The following is a 15,994-nucleotide window of genomic DNA, read 5'->3' as shown; positions in this document are numbered from 1 at the left end:
GATATGAACTCAGATCACAATACAGTAGTGATGAAGAGTAGGCTGAAGTTCAAGACATTAGTCAGGAAGAATCAATACGCAAAGAAGTGGCATACGGACGTTCTAAGGAATGACGAGGTACGTTTGAAGTTCTCTAGCGCTATAGATACAGCAATAAGGAATAACGCATTAGGCAACACAGTTGAAGAGGAATGGACATCTCTAAAAAGGGTCATCACAGAAGTTGGGAAGGAAAACATAGATACAAAGAAGGTAGCTGCGAAGAAACCATGGGTAACAGAAGAAATATTTCAGTTCATTGATGAAAGGAGGAAGTAAAAACATGTTCCGGGAAAATCAGGAATACAGAAATACAAGTCGCTGAGGAATGAAATAAATAGGAAGTGCAGGGAAGCTAAGACGAAATGGCTGCAGGAAAAATGTGAAAACATCGAAAAAGATATGATTGTCAGAAGGACAGACTCAGCATACAGGAAAGTCAAAACAACCTTTGGTGACATTAAAAGCAACGGTGGTAACATTAAGAGTGCAACGGGAATTCAACTGTTAAATGCAGAGGAGAGAGCAGATAGGTGGAAAGAATACATTGAAAGCCTCTATGAGGGTGAAGATTTGTCTGATGTGATAGAAGAAGAAACAGGATTCGATTTAGAAGAGATAGGGGATCCAGTATTAGAATCGGAATTTAAAAGAGCTTTGGAGGACTTACGGTCAAATAAGGCAGAAGGGATAAACAACATTCCATCAGAATTTCTAAAATCATTGGGGGATGTGGCAACAAAACGACTGTTCACGTTGGTGTGTAGAATATATGAGTCTGGCGACATACCAGCTGACTTTCGGAAAAGCTTAATCCACACAATTCCGAAGACGGCAAGAGCTGACAAGTGCGAGAATTATCGCACAATCAGCTTAATAGCTCATGCATCGAAGCTGCTTACAAGAATAATATACAGAAGAATGGAAAAGAAAATTGAGAATGCGGTAGGTGACGATCAGTTTGGCTTTAGGAAAAGTAAAGGCACGAGACAGGCAATTCTGACGTTACGGCTAATAATGGAAGCAAGGCTAAAGAAAAATAAAGACACGTTCATAGGATTTGTCGACGTGCAAAAAGCGTTCGACAATATAAAATGGTGCAAGCTGTTCAAGATTCTGAAAAAAGTAGGGGTAAGCTATCGGGAGAGACGGGTCATATACAATATGTACAACAACCAAGAGGGAATAATAAGAGTGGACGATCAAGAACGAAGTGCTCGTATTAAGAAGGGAGTAAGACAAGGCTGTAGCCTTTCGCCCCTACTCTTCAATCTGTACATCGAGGAAGCAATGATAGAAATAAAAGAAAGGTTCAGGAGTGGAATTAAAATACAAGGTGAAAGGATATCAATGATACGATTCGCCGATGACATTGCCATCCTGAGTGAAAGTGAAGAAGAATTAAATGATCTGCTGAACGGAATGAACAGTCTAATGAGTACACAGTATGGTTTGAGAGTCAATCGGAGAAAGACGAAGGTAATGAGAAGTAGTAGAAATTAGAACAGCGAGAAACTTAACATCAGGACTGATGGTCACGAAGTCAATGAAGTTAAGGAATTCTGCTACCTAGGCAGTAAAATAACCAATGACGGACGGAGCAAGGAGGACATCAAAAGCAGACTCGCTATGGCAAAAAAGGCATTTCTGGCCAAGAGAAGTCTACTAATATCAAATACCGGCCTTAATTTGAGGAAGAAATTTCTGAGGATGTACGTCTGGAGTACAGCATTGTATGGTAGTGAAACATGGACTGTGGGAAAACCGGAACAGAAGAGAATCGAAGCATTTGAGATGTGGTGCTATAGACGAATGTTGAAAATTAGGTGGACTGATAAGGTAAGGAATGAGGAGGTTCTACGCAGAATCGGAGAGGAAAGGAATATGTGGAAAACACTGATAAGGAGAAGGGACAGGATGATAGGACATCTGCTAAGACATGAGGGAATGATTTCCATGGTACTAGAGGGAGCTGTAGAGGGCAGAAACTGTAGAGGAAGACAGAGATTGGAATACGTCAAGCAAATAATTGAGGACGTAGGTTGCAAGTGCTACTCTGAGATGAAGAGGTTAGCACAGGAAAGGAATTCGTGGCGGGCCGCATCAAACCAGTCAGTAGACTGATAAACAGCATGATTAGCAAAAAATCTAAGACGGCTTCTCAGATTGTCTCCTATGTCGTTAATATAAATCAGGAACACTAGAGGTTCTACAACACTTCCTTGGGTAACGCCGCATATTACTTTTGTTTTGGAATTCAGCGGATTGCTCCTACTTCCATTTTTTGGTATTGGTGTGACTTGCGCAATTTTCCAGTCTTTAGGTACGGATCTTTCTGTGAGCCAGCGGTTGTATATAATTGCTAAATATGGAGCTACTGTATCAGCATACTCTGAAAGGAATCTGGTTGGTATACAATGTGGACCGGAGGCACTGCCTTTATTAAGTGATTTAAGCTCCTTTGCTACACCGAGGTTATCTACTTCTATGTTTCTCATCTTGACAGTTGTTCCTGATTTGAATTCAGGAAGATATACTTCGTCTTCTTTAGTGAATTAGTATCGGAAAACCATGTTTAATAACTCTGCTTTAGTGGCACTGTCATCAGTGACTTCACCGTTGTTACCGCGCATTGAAGGTACTGATTGCGTCTTGCCACTGGTGTGCTTTATGTATGACCAGAATCTCTTTGGGTTTTCTGCCTGATTCCTAGACAGAGTTTCGTTGCCTAATATCGTGTAGGGCCCCCGCGAGCAAGCAAAAGTGCCGCAACAAGATGTTACATGGACTCGACTTATGTGTGAAATAGTGTTGGAGGGAACTTATATCATGAATACTGCAGGGCTATCCATAAATCCGTAAGAGTACGAGACGGTTGAGATCTCTTCTGAACAGCACGTTGAGAGGAATCCCAAATATGCTCAATGATGAAACTTCCTGGCAAATTAAAACTGTGTGCCGGACCGAGACTCGAACTCGGGACTTTTTGCGGGCAAATGCTCTACCAACTGAGCACCCAAGCACGACACACGCCCCGTCCTCACAGCTTTACTTCTGTCAGTATCTCGTCTCCTACCTTCCAAACTTTACAGAAGCTTCCCTGCGAAGCCTGCAGAACTAGCACTCGTGAAAGAAAGAATATTGCGGAGACACGGCTTAGCCACAGCCTGGGGGATGTTTCCAGAATGAGAATTACACTGTGCAGCGGAGTGTGCGCTGATACAGAAGTAAACACTGTCTCCATGTACGCGTACACAATAATTACTCTACGACGCAAACATTTGGGAATACACTCGTCTGGAACAAGACGTCCCCGGAGGAGGGGGGGGGGGGGGGGCGGTGTCCACTGGGGGCCGACACAATAACCCTGCGTTCGGTATGGTGTGGTGTGGCGTGGCGGTGGGGTGACTGGCCTATTGTGAACCACTGAGGGCTACTATGGTTGGTCGAAGCGTCTCCGTCGTTGAGTGACTGTAGGAGGATACAAGATGACTTGGACAGGATTTGTGATTGGTGTAAAATATGGCAGCTAAATCTAAGTATAGATGAATGTAAATTAATGCAGATGAATAGGAAAAAGCATCCCGTAATGTTTGAATACTCCATTAGTAGTGTAGCGGTTGACACAGTCACGTCGATTAAATATTTGGGCGTAACATTGCAGAGCGATATGAAGTGGGACAAGCATGTAATGGCAGTTGTGGGGAAGGCGGATAGTCGTCTTCGGTTCATTGGCAGAATTTTGGGAAGATGTGGTTCATCTGTAAAGGAGACCGCTTATAAAACACTAATACGACCTATTCTTGAGTACTGCTCGAGCGTTTGGGATCGCTATCAGGTCGCATTGAGGGAGGACATAGAAGCAATTCAGAGGCGGGCTGCTAGATTTGTTAGTGGTAGGTTTGATCATCACGCTAGTGTTTCGGAAATGCTTCAGGAACTCGGGTGGGAGTCTCTGGAGGAAAGGAGGCGTTGTTTTCGTGAATCGCTACTGAGGAAATTTAGAGAACCAGCATTTGAGGTGAGGCTGACTGCAGTACAATTTTACCGCCGCCAACTTATATTTCGCGGAAAGACCACAAAGATAAGATAAGAGAGATTAGGGCTCGAACAGAGGCACGTAGGCAGCCATCTTTCCCTCGTTCTGTTTGGGAGTGGAACAGGGAGAGAAGATACTAATTGTGGTACGAGGTACCCTCCGCCATGCACGGTATGATGGATTGCGGAGTATGTATGTAGATGTAGATTTAGACAACGCAAGGCCTCACACAAATCTGCACACACGAGAGGAGCTCACAGAACATGATTAGACAGTTCTTCCTCATACATTCTACACTCTGGATTTCGTAACTTCCGACTTACATCTATTTGCCCCAGTGAGGGATGCACTCTCGTAGGAAGCAGTACGTGCATAATGGCGAGGCCACTAATACAGCAAAAAGTTGGCTCCGACACTTAGAAGGTCAACAGGTCTACTAAAGAGACTGCTTACACCACGCTTGTACACCCTGTTCTGGAGTACTGCTGTGCGGTGTGGGATCCACATGAGGTGGGACTGACGAATGACATCGAAACAGTACAAGGAAGGGCAGCAAGTTTTGTATTATCGCGAAATAGGGGAGTTAGTGTCACAGACATGATACTTGAATTGGAGTGGCAATCATTAAAACAAAGGCGTTTTTCGTTGCGACGGGATCATCTCATGAAATTTCAGTCACCAGTTTTCTCCTCCGATTGCGAAAACATTCTGTTGGCACCCACCTACATAGGAAGAAATGATTATCACGATAAAATAAGAGAAATCAGGGCTCGCAGAGAAAAATTTAAGTGCTCGTTTTTCCCGCGTGCCGTTCGAGAGTGGAACGGTAGAGAGACAGCTTGGAGGCGGTTCACTGAACACTCTGCCAGGCACTTCATTGTGAATAGTAGAGTAATCACGTAGATGTAGATATAGACCAACACAAGGGTACCAAGCGGGCGTACAGGCACTCCCAGTGCGGTGGCGTAAGGCCGTCGCATTTAACCGAGATTACGTTGAAAAATGGGATTTTGTAGTCAAAAGAGTGTGGATAATAGGGTGTATTGGCCTCTTGAATGAAACCAAAGTGCTATCAGAAAGCAAAAGTGTTACATTACTTACTGAACGCCCATGGTGTAAATGCTATAAGGTAGGTTTGTCTTTCTCTAAAATAAGCGTATGGTGAGTATTCTATTCATTTCTCGAAAACCCAAATTGATCTGAAGTCTAGAAGAAAAAGTTGCACAAGTGTCACTCACAGGCAGCGGACAACCTCGACGGTCTGAGTGAAGTAGCCCTCGTAGGGTATCTGGACGACGTATCTCCAGACGCCCTGGTAGTTCCTGGCGAAGACCGGGGTGGCGTACTCGACGCGCGCCGGACACGGCGTGGGCGGCAGCGCGCTGGGGCCCTGGCCGGCGGCGGCGGGTGGCTCGGCGCGCCGGTAGTGCGGTGGCGGGGGCGGGGGCGGCCTCCTGGCGCCGTCCTCGGCGTCGCCGTCCCCGGGGACGCTGCCGTCGCGACGCTCCGCCACGCCGCCACTCAGCGGCTCTCCGTTGATCATCTTGTACAGCATGCACAGTCTGCAACACAGTGTCCTGGATACCAGATAGCTGTCCCGTTATGCTGGTGAATGGCTATAGTACTCAGACGAAGCAAGACAGAAACTATTCACTCAGAGCTCGAGGACTGAGGGACTGGATTGCGGCTGTAGGGGAAGGATTAGGAGAAAGGGGTAAGACAAGGATGCACTCTTTCGTCCCTGCTGTTCAATCTGTTCATCGAAAAACCAACGAAGGAAATAAAAGAATCTCCCAGGGTGGGATTAAAATTCAAGGTGAAAGGATTATCGCCGATAAGATTCGCTGATGACATTGCTATCCTCACTAAAAGTGAAGAAAAATTACAGAGTCTACATCTACATCTACATCCATACTCCGTAAGCCATATGACGGTCTGTGGCGAGAGTACTTTGAGTACCTCTATCGTGCAAAGAAAGGTTGTAGGCATGCCTCTGTGTGGGCTCTAATCTCTCTGATTTTATCCTCATGGTCTTTTCGTGAGATATGCGTGGGAGGGAGCAATATACTGCTTGACTCCTCGGTGGCCGGCCGAAGTGGCCGAGCGGTTCAGGGCGCTACAGTCTTGAACCGCGCGACCGCTACGGTCGCCGGTTCGAATCCTGCCCCGGGCATTGATATATGTGATTTTTTTTTATTTTATGGGACTTATCTGCTAAGGTCATCAGTCCCTAAGTATACACACTACTTAACCTAAATTATCCTAAGGACAAACACACACACCCATGCCCGAGGGAGGACTCTAACCTCCGCTGGCACCAGCCGCACAGTCCATGACGGCAGAGCCTTAGACCGCTCAGCTAATCCCGTGCGGCGGATGTTTGTGATGTCCTTAGGTCAGTTAGGTTTAAGTAGTTCTAAGTTCTAGGGGACTGATCACCTCGGAAGTTAAGTCCCATAGTGCTCAGAGCCATTTGAACCAACTCCTCGGTGAAGGTATGTTCTCGAAACTTCTACAGAAGCCCGTACCGAGCCACTGAGCGTCTCTCTTGCACAGTTTTCCACTGGAGTTTACCTATCACCTCGTAACGCTTTCGCGATTACTAAATGATACTGCAACGAAGCGCGCTGCTCTGCGTAGGATCTTCTCTATCTCTTCTATCAACCCTATCTGGTACGGATCCCACACCGGTGAGCAGTATTCAAGCACTGGGCGAACAAGTATACTTAACCTACTTCCTTTGTTTTCGGACTGCATTTACTTACGTTTCTTCCAATGAATCTCAGCCTGGCATCTGCTTTACCAACGATTAATTTTATATGATCATTCCATTTTAAATCACTCCTATTGCGTACTCCCAGATAATTTATGGAATTAACTGCTTTTAGTTGCTGACCAGCTGTATTGTAGTTAAATGATCTTTCTTTCTTTGTATTCGCAGCACATTACACTTGTCTACATTGAGATTCAGTTGCCATTCCCTGCACCATCTGTCAATTCGTTGCAGATCCTCCTGCATTTCAGTACAGTATTCCATTGTTAAAACCTCTCGATGTACCACAGAATAATCTGCAACATCTTGATATACTACAATATCATCCGCAAAAAGCCTCAGTTAACTTCCGATGTTATCCACAAGGTCATTTATATATATTGTGAATAGCAACGGTCCTACGACACTCCACTGCCTCGCACCTGAAATCACTCTTACTTTGGAAGACTTCTCTCTATTGAGAATGACATACTGTGTTCTGTTATCTAGAAAATCTTCAATCCAATCACACAATTGGTCTGATAGTCCATATGCTCTTACTTTTTTCAATAAACGACTGTGGGGAACTGAATCAAACGCCTTGCGGAAGTCAAGAAATACGGCATCTACCTGGGAGCCCGTGTCTATGGCCCTCTGAGTCTCGTGGACGAATAGCGCGAGCTGAGTTTCACACGATCGTCTTTTTTGAAACGCATGCTGATTCCTACAGAGTAGATTTCTAGTCTCCAGAAAAGTCATAATACTCTAACATAATACGTGTTCCAAAATTCTACAACTGATCGACGTGAGAGATATTGGTATATAATTCTGCACTCATGTTCGACGCCCCTTCTTGAAAACGTGGATCACCTGTGCCCTTTTCCAACCTTTTGGAACGCTACGCTCTTCTAGAGACCTACGGCACACCGCTGCAAGAAGGGCGGCAAGTTCCTTCCTTTGAATGAAAAGAACAGTCTAATGATTATGGAATATGGACTGACAGTAAAACGCAGAAAGACGAAATTTATGACGTCACTTCCTGCTATTTCACATTGTGAAGGCAGTGACGCACATGAAACAAAATAGTTCCACGATTTTTCGGCGACGTGCCACGATACTTTGAACCAATAAGAGACAGGGAGACGCTCTACGTCACAGGCAGAACCTCGAAGACGCCAAACTGGATTTCGTCGTTTTCAGTTGAAGCACATATTTGTTGTGTTTTACAATTTATGTCCTATGAATATATGCTGTTCCTAAGCTCCAGCAGATTGAGGATCTCTCGGAAACTCATCCTTTTTGGGACGATTTGTTGTAATAAAATATTCGTTGTTAAAGAATTTTCATATTTAGTTATTTTCGTATTGTAACTTCTGCGTGGCGAAAGTATGCCATTTTGAGGCAACAGCACGTAGAAGATTCATCACGAACTCGTTGTTCTAGATCGTAATTGTTATGATTCAAATTTCACTTGATAACAAATCAAAGAGTATTCAGGAGACAGTAACATAAAGTACAAGGTCATATGTTACACAAGTAGTGAATAGTAACGCCGCGTTACGAAGTAATGTGTAGCGACTACGAGTCTTGCTGTATGAGAAAAAGAAATTATTCACCTTCACATTTATAACGAGATGTAGCAGAATTGAGAACAGCGAGAAACTTAACATCAGAATTGCGGACGAAGTTAAGAAATTCTGCTGCAAAGGCAGTCAAGTAACCCAAGATTAACGAAGCAAAGAGGACACAAAAAGCTGACTAGCACCGCCACAAGGGGCATTCCCGGCCAGGAGCAGTCTACTAATATCAAAGATAGGCCCTGACTTGCGGGAGACATATCTGAGAATGTAGAGGAAGTCAGGCTGTAATGACATACTCGGGTAAAGTGACACAGCAAGGTTATGGACGAAACCAGTTGAGCGGCAACACCTGCACTAAGCTGTATAGAAATGCCGATCGGCAAACCTGTTCCTACATAAATAGCGAAGAGCTGCCAGCTTTCATCTTGGTACTGTGAACGAAAAACTTACAGGTACGTATCCAACTTTTTTACTTTTATTCACATATATTCAGTCATTAGTGTTTCAGAAAAGTATAAGGTATTTCGTAGAGAATGCCTTTAGCCATGTTTTGAGAGGCAGAATGTTCTGCCAGAGCACGCGGTAGTTGAACGTTTCTCGAAGGAATCAAAGAAGGCGTTTCAGGCTACAGTGACATACCATCTGTCAGGGTAAAATGACACGTCATTTCATCCAGATGTGGACTCTAGTTCTTTTCTGTTTGATCTTTGTATTAATTAGTTAATTAAGCTATTTACTTTACGTATTGGTTTAAATTTAGTAGGTATGATAAAACGAATAAAACGCAACATTAAACACGAATTAATAAATGTGTAACGATACGCAAATGCAATGAAGTTTCGTATTCCAGATATAAGTTCAGTACGTGAATTTCCGCTTTCAGAAGGCAGGAAATCGTCAAGACAGTCTTGGGATGCGGTGAAGGTACAGTAGGCTATAGATGTTGTTACAAGAGGCGAGATGGGATGACTGCGGGCGTCGAAAGCACTCGCAGTTCCTCAGGTTATGCTTAGAAGGCGAACTAGGCAAACGAACAAAATGTTCAGTGGTGTTCAGAAATGACTGGGTAGGTTCCAGCCAACTTTCAACACTGCACTGGAGCGTTAATTGGTACACCACCTGAAACTGTTGGAATTGCGCATGGTTGGTATGAAAATGAAGGAGGTGAGACAACTTGCAGTCCAAATATCCGAGAAAAGCAAAGAGGAAACCTAATTTTAGAAGAGAAATATTGTGCAAGAAAGACCTTTTTGGTGACAGTAATGGTGTTCCCAAAGATTGTCAATGTTTGTACTGCTTGGAACTGTAATTGCATTCAAAACCCGGAAAACACTGGTTGTCAGCAGAGTAATTTGTGGCCACACACTGAATGTGCTTGTTGTGTACATAGTTCCATGTAGTCAGCGCATACACAACTTTCCCACTAGAGCGCGCCCCGCAAAGCACAACAGCGCAGGTGCAGCACTCATCCGTCTCTGCACTACAAGATGGCGCTGCCTTAGTGACGGACCAAATTCTGCTTCCGCCGATCCCCGTATTAATATGTAATGCAGCCAATGAGATTGCTGCTAATGTATAATCTTTTCCCCTAGTGGATCATACTCGCGCAGTGATACCTGAACGCAAGAGGTATTATAATGTGTGTACAGACCTCCGATTAGTCAGTCTGCATTTGCCTGCACCAGTCTGTACCAGTCTGCATTAGTCTGTACCGGTCTATAGTCAAGTTTCAGGCTGCACCTAGGAAGATTATCATATTCCTGTACATAGCCAGGAAGATAAATGTATATACACTTTGTCAAGTATCAGAGATATGTGAGAATAAGATTAACGTACCAAGCCCAAAGGAACTTCAGATTGTCAATTGTAAACAGCATCCAGAATCAAGTTACATAACGTCTATGCTTTTTATTATTTTAATAAATGTGTGTGAAAATTAATCAAGTTCTGTTTAAAGTTTGTCACCATAAACCTGCTACTCTAAGCATGCAAGTGGTATTTCTATCGTCTGACCTAACGGCAGAAGATAATCACGCCACGATAAGACCACGAGACATATTGAAGGTCTTAAAGTATGCACACCACAGTGCTGGAGTAAGCCACAAACCAAAAACATTATTTGTGGTATCCGCAAATAGATAGGATTGGTGCGAATTATTTTTTCAAAAACGGAATTAATTTCGTTGTTTCATCGATTCACATTCGTAATTCTACCTTCAGTCTTCACGTCTTGTACGACTGAAGTGGGGAACCTTAATTGATACTGTTGATGAATTTTTTCAGGAATAGTGATTTATTTGTTAAGTAAAAATCTGTTAAGATATTAAATATCTAATGTTTATCTGATTTTCTTACTTTTTCGTACTCCTATACCATTTTACCCCCGACATCGTTCTAAAATTACATATTATGCACTTCTTACAAGAATGTAAAAAGTTATCGTTTATATTAATTTAAAAACATGACACCAAGATATCGAAACTTACAAGTGAATGAGGCACTGCCCTCATACAAATTTTATTTAACATCATGGGTTATGAAGCAATAACAACCTAAAAACAAAATGTTTTGTCATTTTAGCCGGACTTCGCCTTCATTTGGAGCACAGTATCGTACAGTAGTGAAACGTGGCCTGTGTGAAAACCAGAACAGAAGAGCATCGAAGCATTTGAGATGTGGTCTTGCAGAAGAATGTTGAAAACTAGGTGGACTGATAGGGAAAGACGAGGTTCTCTGCATAATTGGCGAGGAAAGGAATATACGGAAAACACTAACAAGAAGAACTGACAGGACGATTGGACATCTGTTAGGACATCAAGGAATAACTTGTATGGTAGTTAGAGGGAGCTGTAGAAGGTAAAAACTGTAGAGAAAGACAGAGATTGGAACACATCCTGCAAATAATTGAGGACATAGGTTGCAGTTCCTACTCTGAGATGAAGTTGTTGACAGAAGAAAGGAATTCGTGGTGGGATGCTTCAGACCAATCAAGAAAATGATGACGCAAAGGAACCTGAATAAGACCCTGTAAGATGTTGCTATTATCATGCCGAAAGTAACACCTACAACAGCCATCTCATAGTCAAAGAATCTGCCATGAATACTATACAAGAGTGGCGCAGCTATGCAAATGGCTTTTACAGACTGAGCGTGTCTGGACATAGATGGACATAGTTTGTGAGGAGGTAGCGTGTTGCAGCTGCAGACGACAACTGAGCCTCTGCCACTGGTGGGATGAACCGGCTGAGAAGTAAACCACAGCTATCAGGGGGGGGGGGGGGGGGGGGGGGCAGCAGGTACGCTGATACGTTACTGCGCGTGGAACTCCCAGACATATGGCTGTTTAAAGGCACTCCATAGTGTAAGGCTGTCCTCAATCAGGAAAGGCAGCTGACATTGACTTGGACGCGGACGGGAAATCCAACTGCACGAGAGGCAGATAGCGCCTGCATGGGACATGCTGGTTAACGTAATTTGAGTCTGCACCACTTCCCATTGCAGCTGATGACTAAATCTAGCTCGCAAACCACACAATTTATTTGCAAAAATGGACGCAGCTAAAATTAGCTATATTAAAACGCACATTTCCTCCCTTGTCCATATGATGCTCATGTTTTACTGTCTATCGTGCACACAAATAAAACCTTCAATATTGTAAGACGTCGTGGTGTCCTGATCTTCAAAAATGGTTCAAATGGCTCTGAGCATTATGGGACTCAACTTATGAGGTCATCAGTCCCCTAGAACTTAGAACTACTTAAACCTAACTAACCTAAGGACATCACACACATCCATGCCCGAGGCAGGATTCGAACCTGCGACCATAGTGGTCGCGCGGTTCCAGACTGTAGCGCCTAGAACCGCTCGGCCACTCCGGCCGGCTCCTGACCTTCATTGCTTACATATTCCGCCCTCACAACCATATTCCGCACATCAAGGTGCTTCATTCGAAACCAAACTCGATAAGATAAAGTCAATGTCGTATGAATTCATGTAAGCGATATGCAAATAACTAGTAAATCGCAAGTGCGCACCAAGATTGAAATACTCGAGGCTGGCGTATACACACACATTCAAGACACGACGATCACAGGGGCTTTAAGTTCGGGAGAGGCAAACCGCACGCCGGGGGGCCGGTCCCTACAGAGGATGAGTCAACCTATCTACGTCGGCCGGCGACCACCCGTAGAGCAGACAGCGTTTGCCCCTAGTGAAAGTGATAACAACCCCGTGTTCGGCTTAAAAGCAAATTCCACTACATTTTGTGGGAGTGCCCAGCCTACGCATTCTTTACAAATATAGCATGCAGTTTCAGAGGTTTTCACAGGGATGCAGCAAATGCCAAACGCCGATGCTACAGATTTCCCGATTGGTCGCCTTAAACGAAACGTCATTCTTCCGTTTTAGAAGAGCAATGCTGATTGGCAGACGATATTCCTGACTCCTTTAGCTGAAGGAGTAATGGAAGAGACAGAAATATATACCCCTTCACGTCTGGCGTCTAGAGGGTCCATTCCATTGTCACTCTTGGAGTGAGAACACGCAACGAGAGTGTGCGCGCTCGTACATGTACTCAAAGAGCGAGGAACAAGTCTCTCCTCAGTACTTGACGGGGGGGCACCTCTGTCGAGAGCGAATTGGAGTGCAAATCTATACTGAGTCCTTGCGATTAAGCGTTGTTCACTGTGTTGCCGCCGCACTTATTGTGCGGTGTGAACGGACAGAGTTACAGTTAAACGCCTGCAAGCGAATTATTGAGTGGCATTGTGGTGGACTGGTTATCTGACTGGTGTACCATGCCAATAGTTAGCCTAGGGGCGAATAGGAGTCCTTGACTTCATCAAGGCGTAGGGAGAGTTTGATTGGCGAATGTCAATCCAGACAGAACGAGAGTTACCTTATTTGTCAGCAACGAGCGGCGCAGACAGCAGTCATGGCAGCTTATGGTATTGTGCACTACAGCTCTTGCTAGCCCCATATTTCCTCCACAACAGTACACTTCACTGCATTTCACACGCGACAGCCACGACCGTACCTAGCAACATTCTAACGGATAAAACGGATAATTATTCAAGTTGAGTAGGCGCGGCTCTCAGCCATTCTGCCAAGTCAATAACATCTTAAACTTTGTACAGAAATTTCATTAGCGAATTCTATCCTTAAGAGGTAACTTCACATTCCGAAAAGCACCCGGAAATAACATGTTGAGGCCCGCATCTCGTGGTCGTGCGGTAGCATTCTCGCTTCCCACGCTCTGGTTCCCGGGTTCGATTCCCGGCGGGGTTAGGGATTTTCTCTGCCTCGTGATGGCTGGGTGTTGTGTGATGTCCTTGGGTTAGTTAGGTTTAAGTAGTTCTAAGTTCTATGGGACTGATGACCATAGATGTTAAGTCCCATAGTGCTCAGAGCCATTTTTAACTTGTTCAGTTCATAACTAAAAGTGCCATTGTGATTTTTCAGAATTTTTGCAAAATAAACAATAATTTTCGTTATTTCATGTTTTTCTTACACTAACTAGCACTATTCCAGTACCCAAGTATCCCACAAGTTATGTACGAAATTTTGTGAATTTTTGTATCATTTTCTTACAGCGGACGACTTCAGAAGTTATTTATTGCTGAAAGTTTTTCAGGCATATCTCTTTAGAACTTTAGGAGCGTCTGTCTGACTTCTGTAGTAGAATGGGGATGGAAATTGCATCTTGCAGGAGCCACAGGGTAAAGGGTACCTCTCAGATTAATCCGTTGCGCAGAATGACAGAATAGATCCCACACGCTCATAATATCCATGAGCAGTTATGAGATAAAAAGGAAACCTTCATGACCAGTGAGTAGGGCAGCAGCTTCTAAAAGTCTACAAAATCGAACAAACTCACTCCTGAGAGACAATGCACTTATATTTACATAACATCGATTATTACACAAAATATTTCCGTTAAATGAATTAGAATGTCCTTTTGTCCGCAGCTCGTGGTTTCGCAGTAGCGTTCTCGCTTCAGAAGCACGAGGTCCCGGTTTCGATTCCCGGCGGGGTCAGGTATTTTCACCTACCCCGAGATGACTGGGCGTTATTGTATCGTCTTCATCATCATCATTCATCCCCATTACGGTCGGACGAAGGCAACGGCAAACCACCTCCATTAGAACTTTGCCCAGTACGGCTGTGTGGGTCTCCTGCATCGTTCCCTTACGCTCTGTCAAGAAGCATGGGACTTCATTTCCATGCAACCTTTTAGGAAATGTGAAGGTGAATAATTTTTGTTCTCATACAGCAAGACTCGACGTCGCTACACATTACTTCGTAACGCGGCGCTACTATTCACTACTTGTGCAACATATGACCTTGTACTTTATGTTACAGTCCCCTGTTGTTGTTGTTGTGGTCTTCAGTCCTCAGACTGGTTTGATGCACCTCTCGATGCTACTCTATCCTGTGCAAGCTTCTTCATCTCCCAGTACCTACTGCAACCTACATCCTTCTGAATCTGCTTAGTGTATTCATCTCTTGGTCTCCCTCTACGATTTTTACCCTCCACACTGCCCTCCAATACTAAATTGGTGATCCCTTGATGCCTCAGAACATGTCCTACCAACCGATCCCTTCTTCTGGTCAAGTTGTGCCACAAACTTCTCTTCTCCCCAATCCTATTCAATACTTCCTCATTAGTTATGTGATCTACCCATCTAATCTTCAGCATTCTTCTGTAGCATCACATTTCGAAAGCTTCTATTCTCTTCTTGTCCAAACTATTTATCCTCAATGTTTCACTTCCATACATGGCTACACTCCATACATATACTTTCAGAAATGACTTCCTGACACTTAAATCTATACTCGATGTTAATAAATTTCTCTTCTTCAGAAACGCTTTTCTTGCCATTGCCAGTCTACATTTTATATCCTCTCTACTTCGACCATCATCAGTTATTTTGCTCCCCAAATAGCAAAACTCCTTTACTACTTTAAGTGTCTCATTTCCTAATCTAATTCCCTCAGCAGCACCCGACTTAATTCGACTACATTCCATTATCCTCGTTTTGCTTTTGTTGATGTTCATCTTATATCCTCCTTTCAAGACACTATCCATTCCATTCAACTGCCCTTCCAAGTCCTTTGCTGTCTCTGACAGAATTACGATGTCATCGGCGAACCTCAAAGTTTTTATTTCACCTCCATGGATTTTAATGCCTACCCCTAATTTTTCTTTTGTTTCCTTTACTGCTTGCTCTATATAGAGATTGAATAACATCGCCAGTAAAGAATTTGTGTTAGTATTTTGCAGCTGTGGCTTATTAAACTGATTCTTCAGTAATTTTCACATCTGTCAACACCTGCTTTCTTTGGGATTGGAATTATTATATTCTTCTTGAAGTCTGCGGGTATTTCGCCTGTTTCATACATCTTGTTCACCAGATGGTAGAGTTTTGTCAGGACTGGCTCTCCCAAGGCCGTCAGTAGTTCCAATGGAATGTTGTCTACTCCGGGGGCCGTGTTTCGGCTCAGGTCTTTCAGTGCTCTGTCAAACTCTTCACACAGTATCGTATCTCCCATTTCATCTTCATCCACATCCTCTTCCATTTCCAT

At 43.8% G+C, this 15,994-nt stretch overlaps 1 protein-coding gene across 1 annotated transcript in view; it reads right to left on the bottom strand.

Annotated features, from left to right (window-relative positions):
- The window catches only part of LOC126272905 (uncharacterized), a 337,543-nt gene that overhangs the window by 23,093 nt on the left and 298,456 nt on the right, over window positions 1–15,994 (bottom strand). Inside the window, exon 6 of the mRNA XM_049976169.1 lies at window positions 5,317–5,640. Coding sequence (XP_049832126.1) covers window positions 5,317–5,640 — 324 coding nt within the window. The remainder of the gene's footprint in view (window positions 1–5,316; window positions 5,641–15,994) is intronic.

The sequence above is a fragment of the Schistocerca gregaria genome, chromosome 5, assembly GCF_023897955.1.
Source record: "Schistocerca gregaria isolate iqSchGreg1 chromosome 5, iqSchGreg1.2, whole genome shotgun sequence".
Taxonomy (NCBI): domain Eukaryota; kingdom Metazoa; phylum Arthropoda; class Insecta; order Orthoptera; family Acrididae; genus Schistocerca; species Schistocerca gregaria.
The sequence above is the reverse complement of the archived record's forward strand: the minus strand, read 5'-3'. Positions and strand labels throughout refer to the sequence as shown.